Source organism: Pyrus communis, chromosome 14 (genome assembly GCF_041283825.1).
Source record: "Pyrus communis isolate YQ-2024b chromosome 14, ASM4128382v1, whole genome shotgun sequence".
NCBI lineage: Eukaryota > Viridiplantae > Streptophyta > Magnoliopsida > Rosales > Rosaceae > Pyrus > Pyrus communis.
In genome coordinates this window covers 20,455,413-20,479,132 of record NC_142578.1, presented here as the reverse complement: position 1 = coordinate 20,479,132, position 23,720 = coordinate 20,455,413, and the positions used below count along the sequence as shown (strand labels likewise).

The window sequence follows — 23,720 nt, the reverse complement described above, 5'->3', positions numbered from 1 at the left end:
GCTCCATTCCTGGTTTTATTCATATAGATTATTAAATAATCTCTAAATCGAACAAAGTTTTTTAAAGATAATATACAAAGAGAATGAACAATTTCAATTATGATATTTGTACAATTAAATGATGTTAGATCGTCTTGTAAAGAGAAATTCTCATATGTAAAGAACTAAACAATATCTAATTATTATATGCTTGTCAAACTTTCTTAGGTGACACCACATTAGAACCCAACTAGTTATTCTATTTGAGAGAGAGAGAGAGAGAGAGAGAGAGAGAGTGTGTGTGTGAGAGAGAGAGAGATATAGTCCTCACATATATAAGAGAAATATGCTTTGGCAACAAAGAAAAATGGTTTATTGGTTCTTGGTTATCGGGGTCGCATATGGGACATTAACATGTGATACCACTAAGGACAAATTGGGAAGAGAACTCATATTATCTCTCTTTTCAGCTTCAGGATCACAGAGCAAACAAAACGCACCACTGACATGTGAAAATCCTCAATGTTTACATATGTCAAGTTTCAAGACAGTTCAGCCCTCATCCATGTTTTATAAAAAAATAAAAAATCTTTCAATGATTTATGTTGTGTTAAAGGGATAAAACGACAAGGATAATTCTTGCATTCTTCTTTTAGGGATGAAATTCTTTCCCTACTTACTTATAATGTATCTTCATAAAAAAATAAAAAAATAAAAAAACTTTCATAATTGGAAGGGTTCAATCTTCTAATATGTATTTGAAGATTATTTCTACAAAAAATCGTTTGAATTGAATATCGTTTAGTAATTTAAATTTATAAAAATAGAAGATTACAAAAAATCATTTGAATTGAATATTGTTTAATCATCTAAATTTATAAATTAAATCAACGGTTCACCATGAATATGCTATTTAGTATCTATGTACACCATCAATTTATTTATTACATTTGGATGACCAAACAATATAGGACTCAAATAATTTTTGTAAGAATGATCTTCAAATGAAGATTAAGAGATTGAATGTTCCGATTATGAATTTTTTATTGTGAAAATATATTATTTGCAAGTGGAAGAATGAGCTCATCCCGCTAAAGAAGAATACAAGTATTTCTGTCCATTGATCTTTTTCACTTCATCCGATCCAATGATCGAAAATTAAAAAAATGTATGAAAAGTAAAAAGGAATGTGTGGATATCACACCCCCTAAAAGAAAATCAAAAGCTAAGAAAAGTATGCAAACGATGAGAAGTGAAATAATAACAGAACGAAGATCCAAAGTACCAAAAGAAAGAGTTCACCAGAAAAAAGTACCAAAAGAAAGAGTGCTACCTCTCTCTCTCTCTCTCTCTCTCTCTCTCTCTCTCATTACTCCATTGCATCCCTTGGTTTTTTTCATTTCTCCCATTTTCATACCTTCGTTTATAGTCCCATTTTCTCTGTCTAAGCCTTTAGCACCTGTTAATTTCATGGTCCCATTGTTCATGTTCATGTTGATGTTCATGGGGATTCCAAAGGCAAGGCTGCTAGACAATCAGCTTCCACAACCACAAATTTGGGCACCGCCGGCAATAGTGGTGGATGCAAGCAGTAGCAGCCGCTACACGCATACATCAATCGAGACACTGGTGGTGGTTTTAGCAGTGATCACAATAGTAGGTGTGATTGCAGGGATTGTAGCTCGGTTATGTGGTGGGAGGCATCTTGGTGCTGAGCATGATATTGAAGGATGGGTTGAGAGCAAGTGCAGGAGTTGTATTGATGGTGGAGTTCCACCGGAACCTTCCCCTGCAGCACCACAATCCAAGTCAGCTGCAACAACGGAAGAAGCAAAGAAGTGAAATTATATGGATCACACCATAATTTATATATATTTATATAATTATAAGAGGCAGCAGTACTACTACAAGAAACTAAATTTAAAGGTGAGGTGTAATCCCATGCTCATTTGTTAATCGTTAATCATAGGGAATATATATGGGCTTATTACCATTCATTATATGTGCTTGATGAGGGTAACATAGTTTTATTGTACGTAAGAGTAGGAGCTGTACTACAAATTTAGTAGAGAGGGTGTTGAGTTTCTACCCATGCGTTACAAGGTTGAAACTTCCTTGCCTACTAAATTATTGTAATAGTTTCAAACCATTTTCCCCTCCTTCATAATAATAAATTAAAAAAAAAGTGTAATGATATTACTTTGCTTTTCAATTGAACATTTACTTTCATTCCTCTAGTTCCATACCATTGTTGTTCAATTTTTTGTCTTCTTTTATTAATCTAATTTTTAGCGTAAAACTATTTGAGATTTATAAGACTGACACTCTTCAATACAAGTGACCTTCATATACCATTGTAAAATCCACTTTTATTAGAGAATATTTTAATACGTATGTCATTTTTATGTGAACTTCAATTGTAATGTGATTTTCGTCCTCCCCGCCCCATAAAGTGAGCTTCCGTTGTAATGTGATTTTCGCCCTCTCCGCCCTTAAAGCCTAAACCATTTTTGACGAATAGGTTACTTTTATGATAAGATATCATAGCTTTCAGCACTACCTGATCATGGTTGGTTCCTTTAGCCACAGGCATGGATCTCTTTAACACCTTTTCAGTAACCAAATGCTTTTACAACGTCCTTAAACGGTTTAAAAATGAAGAATTCTTCAACTATTTTACAGAAAATGATAGTGCGGGATTTAATTTCACACCATTTGACCGTTGCTTCTCAAAAGCTGATATTAGCATGCATGCTAAAGTTCCAAAACATCTTTTTAACTGCAAATTTTCCAATATCCAACCGTTTCAAGGGTTAAGTTGTCACTACAGCCCTATTTTCTTACGTCTGCGATGATGTTGACTGCCAACGGACAATCCATACTAGGAAGGTAAGTCGTGTTTTTTTTTTTCATTAATTTTGTTAAACAATAGATTTGTTAGATTAAGTAGTCGACGAGACTCGAATTTACATCATAGTACAAAGGTAATACTCTTCTCTACCATTGTGGTAGGTGGTTACTTTTGTTTTTTTTTTCATTAAATTTGAAAGGAAGTGTTTATATTAACAGATAATTAAGTCATTAACACAAGAATAATACAAGACACACTAAATTTATGTACCAAATTTGTGCACTAAATGATGTGGTACTAATTAAATTTGTGCCTTAATACAAGTTGAAATTTGATTAAAACATTATATAGTGTAAAAGCCACTTCATTTGGTGTCTAAATCTAGTGTATGTAGCACCAACCTTAATCATTCTGGTTATAAGTGATTCCATTTATGATTGCCTCTGTCATGAAAGATTTACTTGTATTAAGGAATTCAGGTTAAGTTAAAATAATTGACCACAAAATGTTTAAGAGAAGGAATTACAAATAATGTCCCATGAGTCACAAATAAGTGGGTAAGAAGATGACACAAGTATTGTCTTTCATGCACTCAAGTTTGAACTATTCCATCCCACGTCAGAACTCAAACAAATAAGCGTAGTAAAAATGTCACATCCCGGCCTGGGGCGGATCACTTCCCGGGCCCGCTCCACCATCGTAACACGATATTGTCCGCTTTGGGCCCCGACCACGCCCTTACAGTTTTGTTTCTGGGAACTCACACGAGAACTTCACGATGAGTCACCTATCCTGGGAATGCTCTCGCGCACTACTCGCTTAACTTCGGAGTTCTCATGGAACCCGAAGCCAGTGAGCTCCCAAAAGGTCTCGTGCTAGGTAGGGATGGGAATATACATTTAAGGATCACTCCCCTGGGCGATGTGGGATGTCACAATCCACACACCTTAGGGGCCCGACGTCCTCGTCGGCACACACGCGACTAAGGTTACGCTCTGATACCAAATGTCACATCCCGGCCCGGGCGGATCACTTCCCGGGCCTGCTCCACCATTGTAGCACGATATTGTCCGCTTTGGGCCCCGACCACACCCTCACGGTTTTGTTTCTGGGAACTCACACGAGAACTTCCCGATGGGTTACCCATCCTGGGAATGCTCTCGCGCGCTACTCGCTTAACTTCGGAGTTCCCATGGAACCCGAAGCCAGTGAGCTCCCAAAAAGCCTCGTGCTAGGTAGGGATGGGAATATACATTTAAGGATCACTTCCCTGGACGATGTGGGATGCCACAAAAAAGTAGTGTTGTTAATATAAAATGGCATTATTCACAGATCTCTTTTAACCTTTCACTCTTTTCAATTTTCAGTTGTTGGATCACATGAATTGAAAACATGAAAAGACAAAAATTAACATAGAGTCTATGATAGATAAAAAAAAAATATGAGTAAACTGTAGTAATGGTCCCTCAACTTTAATCAAATTGGAGCAATGGTCCTCAACTAAAAATCCATTATCATTGGTCCCTCAACTCATCAAAATGTGTAGCTATGGTCCTTTTTGTTAATTTTGTCAAAATTTTATCAAAATAAGTTATGTTGGAAGGACCATTGCTACAATTGAGGTCCTTCAACTTATCAAAACGTGTAATTATGGTCATTTTCGTCAACTTCGTCAGAATTTTGTCAAAATGAGTTATGTTGGAATGACCATTGCTACAATTGGGTTAAGGTTAAGGGATCATTTCTCCTGTTGGATTAAAGTTGAGGGACCAATGGTAATGAATTTTTAGTTAATGGACCATAGCTGCACGTTTTGATGAGTTGAGGGATCAATGGTAATGTATTTTTAGTTGAAGGACCATTGCTCCAATTAAGTTAAAGTTAAGAGATCATTGCTACAATTTACTTAAAAAATAATGTTTGGATAGCATTACTCTTAATATAAGTCCCTATAAATAAGTCATCAACCGTTTCACATATATTTGGGAAGAAGTATCAATAATGTATTTTTTTTTTTTGCAGAAATAAGCAGAAATAACTAACACCATATTTGGATGACAGAAATAAATTTGAAATTTTGACAAAAATTAGAATTTATAAATTGACATGCACTAATTCCTTTGTTCGAATTTATAAACATAGAAATTTAGAATTTCTACAGGAAAAAAACTTAGAATTTGAGACTTCCAACTCTCAAGTTTAAATTATAAATATGTGTCATTTCCCAATTTCTATGGGGTGAGAGTTTTAAAATAGCAAATTCCGTACAAATCCTATTGTTCTTTTATGTTAATCAAATAAGAAAATTCATAATTTCTAGATAATAAAATTTGTGATTTTAAAATTCTTTATTAATCTTAAATTTTCTCCTACAAATAAAGTGTAAGTGTTTTTCTAGGATTTAAGTGTATTTTTATTAATGATTGATTTCAAAAACATTTCTATCAAAAACGCTTTCAGTTCTTTTAAGACACATTCAAACACTTTTTTTTCTCAGTTCCGCAAAAACTCCATTCCACATATTTTGGTTTTTATAGAAGATGATGGAAAAGATATCAAAATTTTAAACTAAATTATCAAACCAAATAATATATTGCCAATAAAATATGAGAAATATTATTGACACTTCAAAAATCTTATTCTACACTTCTCACAAGTGTATTTTTCTTTCTAAATATAAAAAATTAAAAATGTAAAATGAAAATTTTAAAATGCTAATAATAAATTCGTAAAATATAATACGTTAACATAATATTTAAATAATAATTTAATCATAAACATCAACCTCCAAAAAACTACATTTTTTTTTTCTTTGTCTTTTTGGTTTCTCAAGAAATTTCTCGGGGGCGGCTTGCAGCGACCGTCTTTTCTTTTCTCTCGAGGAGAAAAGAAAACTAGGGCAGCCGTGGACTTGGGATTCCGCGGATTCGGTGTCCGTCTCTGTATCCGCGGAAGCCAAAATACGATCCAAACCTCGGACAATCCGATTCCGATTCTCCCAATAAATCTCGGGACTAAATAATCCGGTCAATTCTTTACATTTCAACTCATTTCGTTGATTGGCGGCGAGCTTCTACTGTCCTGCGTGCAAAATTCGGATGGGAACTCCGGAATTCCCAGATCTGGGTAGGCATTGCTACGTCGCGGAGTGCCAGCAGATAGATTTCTTGCCCTTCACCTGCGATAGCTGCCATCAGGTCCTCTCTCTCTCTCTCTCTCTCTCTCTCTCTCTCTCTCTCTCTCTATATATATGTATATATATATTATCTGTAAATTTCTTACCTCCTCAGCTTATATGAATATCGAATGTGTATTGTGTTTTGGAAATTTAGATTTTGGTTATTGGAATCGGGATTATGCTCTGTTTGGTTGGTTGATGAGAAGTAGAATTACCCAGATAAAAAAAAGAAGGAAAATTTCAAATTTTGTTGATTCTTTGGGGGAGATGATTGCACTCTGTTTGGTTGCTGAGAAAAGTAGAAAAAAAGGGAAAATTTCAAATTTTGATGATTCTTGGGAGGCAAAGCTTGGAGAAAATGCAAAATGGGTGTGGATGCACATTAGATTGGATTATGAATTTGTATCTCTTGGAAAAAGAAAAGGGTGAAATGCCGGAATAAATTTATCTTATTAAAACTAGAGAGGTTGACAATTTCTGTCTACATTGTCCGGAAACTGGCAATAAATTTCCGATCTTGGCGTTTGCTTGTGTTGAAACTTTTTAACTTTATAGGGTGGTATTTCATTCCTGCACTGTATTTTCTTTTGATATAAATGTTTGTTTTGAACTTGTGTTAAATTGCGGTGCATGATCTTTGGAATTAATTGAATTGCAAATAAGTTACTGAATGTTTACTAATGTGATGTTAAATATCAAGGTGCTAATGTTTGTTTAGTGGGAATAAATTGATGTTGTAGCTCATGTATATAGATTTGGCTCAAAGGAGTGGTATGTATTGGAGAATAAATGGTGGAAATGTTTGAACATAAGAAACTGATGGTCAAATGTAGTGAAATATTTTGCACCTTCCGGAATGGCGGTGTGATGCGTCACATATACATTGCGGTTTTTCACCAATTTCAAAATGCAATTGATGTATGGCAACCAAAGGTAGTTAGGGGTTGGAATGTTTTCCTAAAGTCTTTATTTCAATTTTTTGGGGGCCAAAAAAAGCCTTAATTACTCAGGTTTATACAATAGCTTAGTCTTCCATCTTTTTACCATCTTCCATCTTCCCGAATTGTGGATTATAGTTTACCTGCAATAGTTCTGCTTCTTGAATATTAGATTCTTCATACTAACACAAGGCTGACATTATGTAGGTATTTTGTTTGGAGCATAGAAGCTACATTAAGCATAATTGTCCGAACGGTGACAGAAACAATGTTACTGTTGTCATCTGTCCCCTCTGTGCCAAAGGAGTTCACCTGATTCCCGATGAAGATCCAAACATTACTTGGGAGAGACATGTTAACACTGATTGCGACCCTTCTAATTACGAGAAAGCCACAAAGAAGAAAAAATGTCCTGTCCCTGGCTGCAAGGAGGTCTTAACATTCTCCAACACAATCAAGTGCAGGGATTGCACAGTAGACCACTGTTTGAAGCACCGATTTGGACCTGATCACAAGTGTCCTGGACCCAAGAAACCAGAAGCAGGATTTCCCTTTATGGGCTACTTAAGTAGGAGTAGGAAAGAAGTGTCAAAACCAAGTCATGCTCCTGCCGCATCATCCCCGAAGTGGGGTAGCTTTCTTACTGCAGCTTCATCTTTTCGAGCCTCAGCTGAAGCAAGTGTCGCAAAACTGAGTAGCGAACTTAGCCAAAAGTGGCAGATGGCAAAGGATGGAACGGGGCCAAGCAGCAGCAGCAGTGGGAGTAGAAGCGGGCAGGTTGAGGTGTGTCCTCAGTGCGGTGCTAAGTTTCCCTCAGTCACCACACTAGTAGACCATGTAAAAAAGGTCCATGAGAAAGGTGGCAACCGAGCTGCTGGGGTGAAGAAAGTAACAATTGATGCCTGCCCAAAATGTAGCAAAGGATTTCGTGATCCAGTAGCACTTGTAGAGCACGTTGAGAGAGATCACGGTGGTACTTCAAGAGCATAGGTATCATTTTTGGTGAAAGTATTTGTATTTTCTTTTGGATATAAATTTCATGGTTCACATTGACAAATTGCAAATGCATATAGTTTTTAAGCATTCAGACGAACTGTTCGTGTTTTAAGCTGTAAAATTGAAGGCAAAATTGTTTGAGAACACCGAGTACCTATTAACAGTCCAATGAGAATGTGTTATACCTATTCTCTAGAAGCAGACTATTTAGGAACAGAACCAATGTTTCTAAATTTGCTTATATACATCCATGCCCATTTTCTACAATGATATTGTATGAAATAGGGTTTGGCTTTTGTATTGAAGAAATCAGAAGGGAATGAAATGACGTAAGTAAACTTGGGTTTGGGTTAGTAGAAGGAAAAATTGAGCGTGCCAAAATAATTTCTCATATTTCGTTTTGACAAATGATAGAATACTTAGTAAGCTACTTTTATAACGGCATTGCTCATTCTTATCAAAGTTACGCTACCAGAATGGGTTAGCCACTACGAGGCGTCAATATAACAAAATATCATTGTATTCATCCGTGTCAAACTTGAGACATTCTCTAAGCAAATAAAAGACATTTACTGTCAGACCAAAGGCTAATTAACGAGAACATTAACTTGAGATTTTTGTAGGACTTATTTCCTTCTGCAATATAGTTTCATGATTTGAGCCGTACTTAAAATGAATTTCTAAGCTAGTACGATAGACCAACTTTAGTAATATGGTTACAAACTCGTTATTTATAAAAGTCAAATTTTAGACCCTTCACTTTATTGAACATGAATACCATTAGATTGGTTGAAGAGTTTTCTATGTCAAATTTGAACCATGCTTTAGAACGTCAATCTTTTCCCCCTCGTTTTTTTTAAGTCACTACGATGGACCAAATTTAATAATATGACTACAAACTCATTATTAAAATAAGTTAAATTTTAGACCATTTACTTTTAACTAAATATAAATACCACTAGATCGGTTGATGAGTTGCCTTTTATCTTCAAGCCAAGTCAAGCACCATGACCCCTGATTACATTTTAGTGCGTGCCGGGCGGTTTAATTATGAAAGGGAACGGGCGCTTGAGTGCTTCCATTTGGAAAGAAGGTGGATAATAATCCAACAAGTTAATTTAATCGATCCCCTTATGAACAACTTAATTTAATCCATCCCTTGATTATTTTGTTTTATGCTTCATGTCTCAGATTGGATCATTTCTCTACCTTGCTTTAAGGAATAGAAAACAATTATCAACCTCATAATTGTCCTTTATCTTCTCTAACAATATTCCTCATCCAACCTCAGCAACTATAGTCCATAAACTACTAACGTTATCTTCATTGTTCCAGCTTAAAATTAAAAGTTATAAAGTCATATTTGACTACAAGTTTGACTTTGAAAGTTACATGACTTCTCATGCACGTTTTGGCTTTTAGCAATTAACTTTTAACTCTTGTGCATTGGAAATGGTTAAACTCAATCTAAATTTTTGTTTTATTTTTATTTCGAATCATACACTGTCATAACACACACATTTTATTTCATAACATAAAAACCCATAATCCGTTTACTTCTTGTTCTCCTTGTTGATTCCACAGGTGCTCAATAGGATCATTTTTAAGCATATTGTAACATTCACTGCATCTCAAGCATCCCATGGCGAGCGATAAGTTCCCTCATCGTTATCGGTTCTCGTTACAAATCAACATTTTGTATTTCTTAGCTCGAGTACGAGTGATTTTTATATTATGATGAAGCTGAATGGGGTGAATGTACTTTGAATAAAAAGAAATATGTATGCATTTATAGGAGATTTTAGAAATAGTCGTTACTAATTTTCAACAAGATATAGATTATGACAATTTAATACATGCTCGATGCAAATGTTTGAAGGAAAAAATGGCAGCAACTATTTGAAATAATAGTCGTTTAAGCAAGAATTTTTATGGTATATACCATTGAATAAGGAACCCCCTTTTAAGCAAGAATTTTTTGATAATAAACATATGAAAAATCCCTTTTAATTTTAGAGTTAAACCTTAATTAAACATGACTTAACACTTGACTCCAAAGTCATATAAAACCAAATTTAGAGTCAATTATGTCTTTTGACTCTCGATTTTCTGGTCCATTAGAAATAACCTAAAGCTAAATCTATGACACAAACATGAAAAATATATGAATTATTGAAATTTTTTTATTCGAGTAATATTTTACTCAACTTATTTACGCTAAATTTGAGAATATATAACAGTTAGTCACATAATACCAAGAAATGGAAAAACCATACGACCCCAACCTTTTGTTTTTTTCCTTCTTCTATGAAGGTAAGATTTTTACCAAAAAAAAGATGATGAAGAAATTAGGTAAATTAACTGTTAAAATTTCGGTTGACCAAAAACGGAAAACATTAACTGTCGAGAGAGCAGAGAGCACGTCTATGATCACAGAGCCTTAATATAATGCATCCACGTCAGCATGGACCCCAAAAATCTACCAAACCCCTGGGACCCACAGATTGAACCGTTTAAAACGTGTAGACGTTTTCTGAGTATTGGCACAGCACTGCAGGCTGGACGGATACAATTTAGAGTATAAATTCGAAAAATAAAAAATAAAAAATAAAAAGAGAAAAGAAAAGAAAAGAAAAGGGAAGAACACATAAGAAATCGAGGTGGAATATGCTGGAATTCCGGTACATTTTCAGCGTGGCAGTATAAGGTGGATTTTCCAGCCTCAGGTCTCCCCTTGCTCGTTGCAGGCGTTCATCGGGGGTAAATTTTGTCGCCACGATTTTGATACAAAAATCGTCGAATTTTGATGCGTTTTTGGGATTTTGGAATACCCTCTTGATTGATTTCGAAAACCCACATTGGGAACTTGTATTGGACGCTGAATTGTTCTTGAATTTTGAGGCTTTGGTTGGACATTTTAGATTTTGCTAATTGGTCACAGGCTGGTTTGGTTGAGAGCTACCCATCTCAGTTTTGAGCCTTTCTTTCCCTTCTCTGCATCCAAATTGTGAGCTTTTTGTCATATATTTGGAAGGGAAAGAAAGGCCAATTTCTGAGGTTCCCATTTTTCCTTTGTGTCAAATTGTATGCATCTTGTACTCGAAAATGAGCGCTGTTTCGGGGGTGATTTCGCGCCAAGTTTTGCCTGCCTGTGGCAGCCTTTGCTTCTTCTGCCCGGCATTGCGAGCCAGGTCTAGACAGCCGGTTAAGAGGTACAAGAAGCTCATTGCTGATATTTTCCCTCGGAACCAGGTTCGTTCTGCTCTCGTATTTTATCTAGATGGGTTGTTGCTTGCATTTGATTCGTTACTTGTTTCCTAAGATAATTTTACCTTTAGTGAAGAGACTTGTCTGGGACTCTGGATGATAATATAGCCATCTCTATGTGCCTTTTTGTGGGTTTGGAAAAGTGTGGATGTTATAGTAGATATGTAGTCCATTGCTGGATGATGGACTTCTGCTGTGAAAATGCAACCATTTGACATGACTATCAAAGTAATGATTTTTCCCAAGTGAGCTCAAATTTAGAGGAGCATTCCGTAACTTGCTACCAATCATCACTTAGTCTAATTGAGTAGATTGAGTATTTAAGAACCGTCTGAATTTTTTGGGTTTTGACAATCTAAGTTCTTGAACCTTCTCAAATACTATCCCTTCCCTAGACTAAAACATATAAGTGGTACTTGAATTAATTGAAAGATACTCAGCCAATTCATTTTGTTTATACAACTACATTTCTATTTAATACTACATGGAAAAACAGGGTTTAGTGATCTTAGGTCCTTGATTGATTGATGTGCCTGGAAAAATGGACCTTTTGCCAAGTAAAACTTTTATTATGTAACTTCAGATGTAGACAGATATTGAAGTTCGTTATGGCTCTGACAGGTAATTGAAAACTAGGTATCTGCTACTGTTGTGTGCCATGTGAGACTGAACTTAGAATTATGCCATATGCATCTTTGTCTAGTAAAATGAGTATTTCATGACTTCAGAACATACATGTAAACAAATGTTAAAACCGATTATGACTCCCATAACTGATTTCAAACCTGGTTTCTAGTATTGTTGCCTGCCATTCGAGGCTGAAATGTGGCCTGAAAAGAACTACTTATTTAATAGATTCTTTACTTCATAACACGATTATGTATATCAGTGTAGGAAGTTGTTTACGGCTCTACTTGAAAACAGAGCATTGTGATTGTTGTGTGCCATGTCATTATTAGCTGAAGGCCTTATGCATGATGTGTCGGTGGTGTCCTGTTTTTATTTATTTCTTGATAGTTTAATTCTCATACAATGAGGTTCAGTTGGAGTATACAAGAAAAAATTTGTAGCCAGCATTTGCTGATGCAACCAATGCCTTGTAGATGAATTCTTATGTTTTATTTTCTAACAACTTAAAGCCTTTCCCTTACTTCATGCCTTTCAGACTCAGTTAAGAAGAATTTCTTCTTTCTTTGGTTGATAAATACTAGTTGATCAAACCTTTTCTTTCTCATTAGTATAGTTTTTATTCTACTCACCCAAGGAAGCATCCTGTCAGAACAGTATGCAAAAATGTATGTTTGTGTTACTTCTTTTTGGGTTTTTTCCCTGGTCAGAACACATGTCTCTCTGATTGAAAAATCATGGTTAGAAACTATCAAATTAATTTTCCTTGCATTCCGAACTATGCCTAATTTTCTGACAATGAAATATTGTTTCATTAGTTAAGCATGCTATTCCTCAATATTCATGTAAAATATTAAAATGTGGTTTTTAACATCAATGCAATCACTTTCCTAGTGAGTGATGTGCTCGTTTTCCTTTCATTCCCTTCCCCCTAAATTGTGTGTATGTGATATCAAGATTCAGGACATAATCTTTACATTTTGACAGGAAGAGGGACCTAATGATCGGAAGATTGGGAAGTTGTGCGAATATGTTGCCAAAAATCCTTTGCGAATCCCAAAGGTATCAATTATAATGTGTCTTAAGCTAGGTCCATTTTTACAATCACATGGTTCACCAATATATATATATATATATAATTTTATAACCTTTTTTGAGGGATCCCAACATAACCTTATCTGAGGGATACCTTGTGCAGCACACTATGGATTTTTAATTGATGATTTGAACCCTATCTTTTAGTTCTTCATTCAAAGGTCATCCTTGCAAAAAAATTATACAAAACAGCTACCACTAAAGACATCTTTTTGTCTCAAAGAAAATAGACCAACATGGTATTCCAAGAAGACACTAATTGAGTGGTTAGTGGTTTCAAATTTGAGTGATTTATGCAAGTACAATCTTTGAGTGCAGACCTAAAACTAGAGGGTCGGATCATCAAAATACAAGGGGAGCAGGCCCTACAAGTGTGTCCCCCAAATAAGTTTAAGGATCCCTCAAGAAGCTTCCTCCATATATTCTCATCATATTTGACATAATTCATAATAAAAACAAAAAACAATTATATCATAAATTAATTGATAATTGTTTAAAGGAGAGGGAAGAAAACATTGGGAAATAAGTTGACCAAAAGAGTTGAGAGAAAAGAATGGATGTAGTTATTAGTAAGTCATACAATGTGTGAAATGATGATGTGAATTTCTGACCCTTCTAATAGGTTTCTCAAATCAATTTCTGATATTGAATTTCAGCAATGGTTCAATGATTCAATCTTCTTATAGTTTTCCTAATTTTTCTGATGGGAGTTACCAATGGAATCAAACCTTTTCCTTGCACCACGAATATGTGACATGCTTCACTATGTGATTATTTGTCAATAAATATTCAGCCTTCCTTGCTTCCTTTTTCTACGAAGTGAAACATCTTTCGTATTACAGTATTTTTCAGGAGTTGCGTCTTAAAGATTTTTGTGAAATACAGATAATGTTAAATATTCCCTCTTTTCCAACCAAATTTGAATATTTTGGGAGCAGATTACAACTTATCTTGAGCAAAGGTGCTACAAAGAATTGAGGAACGAGAACTTTCGATCCGCAAAAATTGTAATGTGCATTTACAACAAATTGCTGATTTCTTGTAAGGAGCAAATGTGAGTTCTTCCTTCTCTAATTTTTTTGTTCCATTATCTCTCTCTCTCTCTCTCTCTCTCACTCACACACACACACACACACACACAGAGTGTGATTCTTGAATGAGACCCCACACTTTTCAAATTGCAGTATTGACCATTCAAACAGAGTGAAAATTTGCTTTTAAGATGGTCTCATTTAGGGCTTAGAGTTGAGCTTTAAGGTCCAAACTTTAAGCAACACTTCAGACCCTAGTATCTGATTCTGTGAATTCAGACTATTCAGTTGGAATGATATGTTTGAATACGAGGTAGTGATCCACATTCTGGCAACGTATAACATTGCAGAAATCTACCAACAATAACCTCTCTCTCTCTCTCTCTCTCTCTCTCTCACACACGCTTAAGCTCTCTGTTTATTTGTGCTTGTGGGTCTATATGTGTAAAATATGTAAATGCATATATTTGTGTGTGCGATTACATGGTTAATTTATGTTCAGTGACATTTTCCTAGGCCTCTTTTTGCAAGTAGCTTGCTCAGCATTATGCATACACTTCTGGATCAAACACGGCATGATGAAATGCAAATTATAGGATGTCAGACTCTTTTCAACTTTGTAAATAATCAGGTTTGTGAATTTGTGGTTTATAGACTTCTTCACTTTTAATTTGTCACAAGCCAGGTTGGCTAGGGAAAATTTCAAATCTAATCAGTCTCTCTGTATTTTGCAGACAGATGGAACTTACACGTTCAACTTAGAAGGCTTTATTCCAAAACTCTGTCAGATAGCTCAAGAGCCGGGGGAAGATGAAGGGGCAAGTAATCTACGTTCAGCTGCACTCCAAGCCCTTTCTTCAATGGTACCCTTTTCATATTGTTTCTGTTATAAATTTAACTCTACACCTTAGCAATATGTGAAATTCAAAATTTAAAATGAAACATGCTATGGGAGATGCTTATTACAATTTGGTTGGATCTTTCTTTCTTTTTTTCTTTTTTTTTTTTTTTTTTTTTTTCTGTCCCCTTTACCATGACTGATATACTTTTCTATATTCTGTGCCTGATGAAGCTCTTAAAAATGAAATAATATGATATCTCTGTTGGAAATTTATGCCATTCACAACATGTTTGCTCAATGCTCAGAACCTATATCTCTAATGCAAACTGAGTTTTCTAAATTTTATTTTGTAGGTTTGGTTTATGGGTGAGAACTCTCATATATCAGTTGAGTTCGATAACGTAAGTACATTCAAAGTTTCTTAAATCTTGTTCCAAACTTTCAAGTAATCTTTGTATAGTTCTAGTTGATTAATGTGAAGATAATTTTTTGGATCACCCTCAATGATAAATTAAAATCTATGCTTAAAAATTTTGCATTAACTATCAACTATTAACACCTGCCGAACCTTTCGATAATCATTTCATTTTTAGTTGTTAGCTTTCATCTTTTGTGCTTGAGATATGAGGAAAGTTGTGGGGAGAAAGGAGGGATGGAGAAGGGTGGGTAAGAAATAAAGTACAATGAATGAAAACAAAATCTTGTACGGAGAACAACTTAAAATAGTTTTTGGTTTTGGTTTTTAGGTTTCACTTTGTGTACCTTCCCTTATACATCTCTCCCACCATCCTTCCTCCACTTCTGCATCCCACCTTATCCCCATATACTTTTCCTATATCTCATGCACACAAAGAGAAAATTAAAACTAAAAATGAAATGGTTACCGGACGGGCCTTAAGTTGTTCCCATTTTCTTTTCAGTCTTTCAGACGGTTAAAATCTTTTACCTGCTAGAGTATCATTTTATAATTATGAACTTTTGAGCCATGACTAGCCTAGGGCTCCATTTTGATTGCCAATTTCAAATATGAGGGATTGTCAACTTTCACTACCCATTTCAGTTAATGTTAAAGGTTGAATTGAATGAATATACAATACAACAACAATAACAACAACAACAACAAAGCCTTATCTCACTAAGTGGGCTCGGCTGTATGAATCCTAGAAAGCCACTGCACTTGGTTTTGCGCCAAGTCTTCCGTTAGCTCCAAGTGATTGAATATATGATAGCAATGTGAAAAAAAAAACATGTACTTGCAAGCAAAAATAAATTAAATACATATTTCGAACATTCATTATAACGAATGATATTAAAATGCTAATATTGCATTCAGTCTAATAATTCATGTAGATCTGAAAAGTCTTGCTGATGCAGTAACGAGTAACCCTACCAAGTAACCTAAAAATCTTGGAATCCTTCTAGATCAAAGAAAGATAGCTGGATTAAAACTCTTGTATGTGGTTGTTCTCTACAGTTGTTTGATGTGACTCAGTCTTCTAACCTTTTTACTGTTGTCTAAATTTTCCATATCCAATCTGAAAATGCTTTAGATTATTAATTAAGATCACATCAGAAAAATGATTATTTGCTGAACTGTGTTCCTCTGGTTACAATTAGCATAGAGTATGCAAATAAACTACGGAGACAGAGCAAATCCAATTAAAATAGGACAAAAAATTGATCTCGGAGAGTATAGATTTTAAACTAGTGTGGTTATTTTAATATTCCTCCATCTTTAGTGGAAAGTGACTAACTTTTCCTTCTTTCTTTTAATTAACTTTATTGAAAGCTACAATTATGTGTAAGTGCTGCATTGGTTTTTCGGTTTTAAGATTGTGTTACTCTTCACTCATTTACTCCTCGAAGTCATTCTTATGAAGCAGCTAGAACGAATGCTACCTTAAATCCTCTTGACATTGTTCTTTTTCCCTATTAATATACAGATTGTTGCAGTTGTCTTAGAAAATTATGGAAGCTCAAATAAAACTACAGAGAACCTTGAAGGCTCAAAGAATCGGTGGGTACAGGAAGTGCAAAGTAACGAGGGTCATTGTTCTTCTTCCCCAGATGTCGCCATCAGGCTTACATCTTGGAGCACCCTTGTGGATGACAAAGGCGAACTAAATGTGACAGTGTATGTCTCTGTTGGCACAAGATTTTGTTGATGGCTTTACATGTTTGTCAACATGTCAGTTCATGTCAATTAGTAATGTTTGTTTTCTTATGATATAGGGAAGATGCCAAGAACCCCTGCTTTTGGTCTAGGGTCTGCCTGCACAACATGGCCAAGCTAGCCAAGGAGGCTACAACAATCAGACGTGTCTTGGAATCTCTGTTCCGTTACTTCGACACAGGGAACTTATGGTCTCCCAAATATGGTCTTGCTATCCCAGTCCTAAAGGATATACAAGTTTTAATGGATGATTGTGGTATTTAACTTTACCTTCGGTTTACATCATCTTTGGTCCTGTCAGATGTTTCAACCACAAAGGCTCTTCTACTGATGACTTATCCAGCCTTTTGATCTTTGCTTGTTGCAGGGCAAAGTACACATATTTTGCTTTCCATTCTAATCAAGCATTTGGATCACAAAAATGTCCTCAAACAACCCAACATGCAGCTCGAAATAGCGGAGGTTACCACCACTCTTTCTCAACTTGCCAAGGTTGAGCCCTCTGTGGCAATAATTGGTGCAGTAAGTGATGCCATGAGGCATTTGAGGAAGAGCATTCACTGCTCACTTGATGATGCTAATCTGGGAACAGATGTAACAAAATGGAACAGAAGCTTTAGAGAAGCGGTGGATAAGTGCCTTGTACAGTTATGTTATAAGGTGCTACTCATTTACTACAGTTACTGAATGAACTTTGCGCCTACAAATCCACTATCACGAATTTTCTTGAGTTAGATTGCTACTTGTAGTGTTAGTTCTTATCATGGAAAATAGTTTAGTGAGTCTACAAGTTTTTATAGGTTCAGATTTCACTTGTTATCCAAGACTTAATCAAATGTACAACAACTAAGCTGTCATTGTTGAACAGGTTGGAGAACCAGGACCAATCCTTGATGCTATGGCTGTTATGTTGGAAAATATCTCGACTATTACAGTTATAGCCAGAAATACAATCTCTGCTGTTTATCGTACCGCTCAAATTGTAGCTTCCTTACCAAATTTGTCCTATCAAAACAAGGCAAGTAGTATAACTTTGTTCTTGTAAAATATGTGATTCTTTCTGTCTTATAAAGAGTTTTTAATTATTTGTTTTGTGCTCTTTTGATAGGCTTTCCCTGAGGCATTGTTTCATCAATTACTGCCAGCTATGGTCCATCCAGACCATGAAACACGTGTTGGAGCACATCGCATCTTCTCTGTTGTTCTTGTGCCATCTTCAGTTTGTCCTAGTCGATCCTCACCTAATACCGAGTCAAAAAAGGCATTGAATTTTCCCAGGACACTCTCAAGAACTGTATCTGTCTTTTCTTCTTCAGCTGCCCTCTTTGAGAAGCTGAGGAGAGAGAAAATTTCTTCACGAGAAAGTATTTGTGAAGAGGACAATGAAAATACAGGTAATGAGGGGGAACAAAGAGATACCAATAATGGGATTCTGAGCAGATTGAGGTCTTCTTATAGTCGGTCATATAGCATAAAAAGTTCTCCTGCACCTTCAGCAACAAAAGAAAATTCTGTCAACAGTTCGACTAAGGAACCTGTGAGTTTTTAAAATTGTTTCTTTAATCTTTTTCTGGAATAATTATGAAATTCATTACATCTCCAATATGCTTGTCTAGTTTATCGTTGGTGATTTCTTTTTTAGTGCTTGCCTCATTGATGCATCCATTCACAGACCTATAAACGCTTACCCATTTGCTTGTTTTGGTAATGAGTCCTCTATATTAGGTGGGGCATAAATTATACTTTAAATCGAAATACAGGGCAGTCACTTGGTATAAGTTTTGTCTATATACTAATTATGTTAGTGGTTTCACTTTCGTCTCTATTTAGTTATGTACTTGACTAAGCAATAGTTGAATTCCTTCGTTTTGGTTGGGTAAGGATCAGCTTCCAAATCACTTGCCACAAATATATTTTTATTTGTTGTGGTTTGACTGCATGGGACTTGATTAGTTGAATGCCTGGATTTTAGCTGGACTAGGGTCCAAGCTTCAGCGTGTAATTTCTCGTGGGTATCAAATCCGGCTTTGTTCATAGTGCATCGACTTTTTTCACTAGATGAAAGGTCTCCAAACGTTCAGCACAATGAATTTCTGAAAACTAGTTAAGATTTGGTTTATAATTTTTTCTTTGAAATACTTTGTAGACCCATTGGGTTTTCAGAGGATTTTCAGTTTGAAACCTCCACTACTCATTCCTCACTTCTATTTTTATTTGCAAGATGTAGCATGGATCTTCAGCCATATTGTTCTTTCTGCCTCCATATGTTTTCCTCCCTCCCGGAGGTTGTTAGTTTTATTTACATTGTTGGCATATTCCATAATAATTTAGACTTATGGAGTTCAGTAGTTGTCTAACAACATTGATTTGGTTATGAATGACTGATTCCATTTGTTAAACCTTAGGAAGCTAATTCCCTCAGATTGAGCAGCCACCAGATAACTCTATTGCTTTTATCAATTTGGGCGCAATCCATCTCTCCTGGGAACATGCCGGAAAACTATGAAGCAATTGCTCATACGCTTAGCCTTGTAGTACTGTTTTCTCAGGCCAAGGTAATTGTTGGGTTGATGTTACTTGATTAGTCTTTTCTATTATATATGCTGGTGATGTTTTATATAGTTTCTTTTCTTTTGGGATAGGACTTTCATTTTGATGGTATCCCATATTGATAGCATGTTTACCCCATATCTTCTTAGTGCTTAAGAAGTTTTTGAAATTAATTTCTTTCAAGCGGGGGAACTTGATGATGACTAAGCATCCTATGTCCTATCTGAAGCCACTTTTAGCTAGAACTGTAATTAACATGTTAGCAATTTACTTCATTTCAGTCTTTCTGAATATTAAGAGCCTTTTTTACTTCTTCAGAGAGCCAATGGATTCGTTAACTTTGCCAATACATTATTTCCTCCCGAACTTGCTTAGGCACTAGTGAAGGTTGATTTATCTTCCCTATGACTTCAAACCGTATGAGTTGGACCTGGGACAGTTGGAGTAGCTTTGGTTATTATGTAATTTAACTAGGTTGAAAATGGAAATGATCACTTAATTTCTATGTCCCTCAATCGTCATCCTAGTTCCTTGCTGGTTTGAAGATCAAGACATTGTATTAATCTTTTGTAACTGCTGCTAACTGCTTTATAAGCTTCTCAGTTCACTTCCCACCTTCTAGGTCCTTGTGTTATGTAATTTGAGGGTAATGTCACCATGGGCAAACTGTGACTCTAAAATATATGGAGAATTCAGAATTTTGAAGGGATGACTTGGAGAACTTTTGCCAGTTGTGTACCCACATAGTGGCACTATTTATTGTTTCATTCCTTTGTCTTTGTTGCTTTTATGGTCCCATTTTCTCTTTTCTTATTATTGTTTATTGTTTGTTGTAGAATTCCAGAATTGAGGTTCTTGTTCGAAGTTTTCAACTGGCATTTTCCTTGCGGAACATCTCTCTTAATGAAGGAGGTGAACCAGGCAGTCTGTCCAAACTAATGAGCATATGCTCTATGCATGCGTTTTCATTTGTGATATAATTGTACATTATTTCATTTGCTAATATTAAATATAAATTAGATAGAGAAGAAAACACGAGAAAATTTATCTAAATTAAAACCTTCACACTAAAGAGATAGATGTATAAACGAAGTAAAATCTTGGTTAAGTAATAGACTGGATAATCAATAATTTATTTGTTAGGATGTCATATCAAGCACTTTCCCCCTTTCTTTTCAGGGCCGCTGCCACCATCCCATCGCAGGTCCCTTTTTACCCTTGCAACTTCAATGATTCTCTTTCTATCAAAAGCATACAATATTGTTTCTCTTGTTCGTAGAGCCAAGGCGGTACTTGTGGATAAAATAGTAAGTTTCTTTTTTCAGGTGAAGTTTATTCACATAGGTTGCCTCCTTTAGATTTCCAGTGGTCTCATAAGCTCCAGATTCTCTTTAATAACTACTTATGCATGCGACTTCTTGCTTAAACTTATCAATTTTAAGGACATGAAAGACACTTCTTGCTTAAACTTATCAATTTTAAGGACATGAAAGACACGAAGAAAGTGAACCATGTACTGGCATATTTTTATGTGAGATTTCCATGATCAAACGTCTCTAGTCAAACCTAAAATAGCTTTGACACCTTTATATTCTTAATCAGGTTGATCCGTTCCTGCATTTGGTTGAAGATCGCAAGTTACAGGCTGTCAAGACTGGACCGGACCATCCCAGACATCTTTATGGATCTGAAGAAGATGATAACATGGCATTAAAATCTCTATCAGAGATAAATATTACTGAAGAGCAAACCAAGGAATTTTTTGCTTCTGAAGTTGTGAAGAGCTTGGAAAGATTGTTAGATGTAAGCTTTTATACTAATTTTAAGCATTTTGGATTCATAGTAAAAGGAAGAGAAATCATTTGTGCTATACCATGGATAATGAATAGCGAGCTATTTATGCAGGCTGAAATGTCTTCTATAAGGGAGGAGCTGCTCAGTGAATTCTTACCTGATGATGTGTGTCCACTGGGAGCCCAGTTGTGTATGGATGCCCCACAAAAGTTGTATCAGGTTGATTCAAGAGACAGTAAATCTATGAAAGAGGTAATTACCCTTCATAGCTGTCACTTTTGTTTTTGTTTTTTTGGTTACTAGATCCTATGTCTCTGCGAGGGTGTGGCACCTAAAACATAAGCGTTGGGAGGGATGAAACGAGGGTACTTATTATCACACCATACTTAGGGGTGGCCAACATCAAGTTTTCTCTTAATGCTTAGGCCTCATGATTTTATTCTTGTAATGCAGGATGCTCCAATATTTTCATTGGACGATGATTCTTTTCAAGGTTCATTTGATAGCCAAAAGAACAACTTGGATTTTTCTGCAGAGTCTCACAATCTTTTGAGTGTCAGTCAACTTATTGAATCAGTACGTTAGTCACTACATGTTGTACATTTAGTTTTATAGCATTTAAAGAAAAAGCCTTCTGTTTGTTCACTAGCAAGATTCAGAGAGATAGGTGTTCACCACTACAAGGTTTTTTTCATGCGCCCAGGTCCTGGAGACAGCACATCAAGTTGGAAGAGTATCGGTCTCAAATGCACCTGACGTGCCATACAAGGAAATGGCCGGCCACTGTGAGGCACTCCTGTTAGGAAAGCAGCAAAAGATGTCAAATTTGATGAGTTCCCAACCAAAGCAGGAATATTTGATGAATCAGTCTTTCCAAAATCACAGTGATGATGCCAAATGGATGACATCCGACTTCCATGTTGGCTTCGGCTCACATAGGGTACTGCTGGCTATAACCTAAATTAATCATACTTAATTCAATGTACATAGTAATTTACGCGTACCGTGCACATGCTCTGGCTGGCATCTTCAATTAAAATGTGAATTTGAATGACAATGCAGAGCGGAAATCCATTTGTTGACGACACTGCGAATTCATACAAACCATCCCCTAGCGCAGGCCATGCCCCGATGATGTGTGTAACCGAATACCAGCATCATCCGCACTCTTTCAGACTACCAGCGTCGAGTCCGTATGATAACTTCCTAAAAGCTGCAGGTTGCTGATCCTATACTAGTGATGAAAGAAAATTATTGGTAATCCAGTGAATTTAAAAAGCTCAAGGGCTACCAGCTTTAACCATATTGTTTTATTTTTCACTTTTAGCTTTTAACTTTTTCATTTGGGCTTTGTAACTTGAGGAAGGGATTGCTGTCATCAAAGATCGGCTAAGTTTTTCATTTCCAATTTTTTCATTCTTTTCCTTTTCCAATTACACTAATTCAATGTTTTTTTATGTATAAAAGTTAAAATTTAATTTGTTACTGTATAGCTTCATGTGAATTGCAAGTTTCATTTGGTTTTATTTGGAACATTTCCAATTTTCTTACTAAATTGTATGAGATTGGCTTGAATTGGACTAACTCTAGGGATTGAGCTGGATAGGCTTGTCTTGGACTTAATCATATCCTATATTTGGAGTGTATCAAGACCAAGGGGCTAGGATAATATTTTATAATACTATTCTATGTTCGGAGTAGAGATGAATTGCGTCGATTCAAATATAAATTATTTTCAGAACTATGTGATGAACCTTTATATTTATTTCAAAAACCAAAAATATCAATTTGATCATTTGGATAAAAAAATGTTCTTGCCAGAAACGAATTCCACACAATCATAGAATTAACGAGGTATTCTTGCAACCAAGAAATGAATATACATGTTAGAACTTGTATGGTTGAAAGTGTGAGTGAAAAGCTCTCTGGTGCCTAAGTTAGACTAGTGGACAGAATGAATATGAAAGCTCTAGTTTTTTTTGGAGGACAAATTACCTTTTCATGGTTGAGGAGGGCCATATCTATATAGTGGCAAGTCTAAACTTGAAGGTGATCCATTAGGCCACTTGTGGCGTCCTATAATTAACTTGTTTATGACTTGTTATCACTCCCATTAAATTATTTAGTCGTTTGACTTCAGAAAACGTGAAAGGCACCTATTAAGAGTCTCGATTAAGGAGACTCCTTAATCGCGTCAAATTTCATGACCTATGACTAAGCCATGATTGTAGGGATTTTTATCCACAGGCCACAATTGTAGAGATTTTTATCCCGTTGTTGGCACTGTAAGTTAATTCCTTATCTAGCGAGAGCGACACACATGGACACGTTAAGAGCCACATTACACCGGATTGTGGAGAGGATATACGTTGACGAGCCGAAGGTTGATGCTTAGTGAAG

General features: G+C 35.8%; 3 protein-coding genes across 3 annotated transcripts; all 3 read left to right on the top strand.

Moving 5' to 3' along the window:
• The first annotated feature begins 1,326 nt into the window (after positions 1-1,326).
• On the top strand, positions 1,327-2,065 carry LOC148691364 (uncharacterized). Its single transcript, XM_088684732.1, has one exon. The coding sequence runs from the start codon at positions 1,450-1,452 to the stop codon at positions 1,819-1,821; it is 372 nt and encodes a 123-aa protein (XP_088540858.1). The 5' UTR covers positions 1,327-1,449; the 3' UTR covers positions 1,822-2,065.
• A 3,544-nt stretch (positions 2,066-5,609) lies between these two features.
• LOC137712141 (zinc finger AN1 and C2H2 domain-containing stress-associated protein 13-like) lies at positions 5,610-8,086 on the top strand. Its single transcript, XM_088684132.1, has 2 exons — positions 5,610-6,027; positions 7,154-8,086. Exons 1-2 carry the CDS (start codon positions 5,929-5,931, stop codon positions 7,934-7,936), a joined length of 882 nt encoding a protein of 293 aa, XP_088540258.1. The 5' UTR covers positions 5,610-5,928; the 3' UTR covers positions 7,937-8,086.
• A 2,454-nt stretch (positions 8,087-10,540) lies between these two features.
• Positions 10,541-22,855, top strand: LOC137712936 (protein SEMI-ROLLED LEAF 2). The gene is made up of 19 exons (XM_068452143.2): positions 10,541-11,194; positions 12,824-12,898; positions 13,870-13,985; positions 14,479-14,593; positions 14,697-14,825; positions 15,157-15,204; positions 16,747-16,937; positions 17,036-17,232; positions 17,344-17,636; positions 17,845-17,994; positions 18,085-18,513; positions 19,382-19,531; positions 20,363-20,438; positions 20,706-20,833; positions 21,129-21,329; positions 21,432-21,572; positions 21,774-21,896; positions 22,024-22,260; positions 22,383-22,855. The coding sequence occupies exons 1-19, from the start codon at positions 11,048-11,050 to the stop codon at positions 22,545-22,547; spliced, it is 3,111 nt and encodes a 1,036-aa protein (XP_068308244.2). The 5' UTR covers positions 10,541-11,047; the 3' UTR covers positions 22,548-22,855.
• Positions 22,856-23,720: the final 865 nt, after the last annotated feature.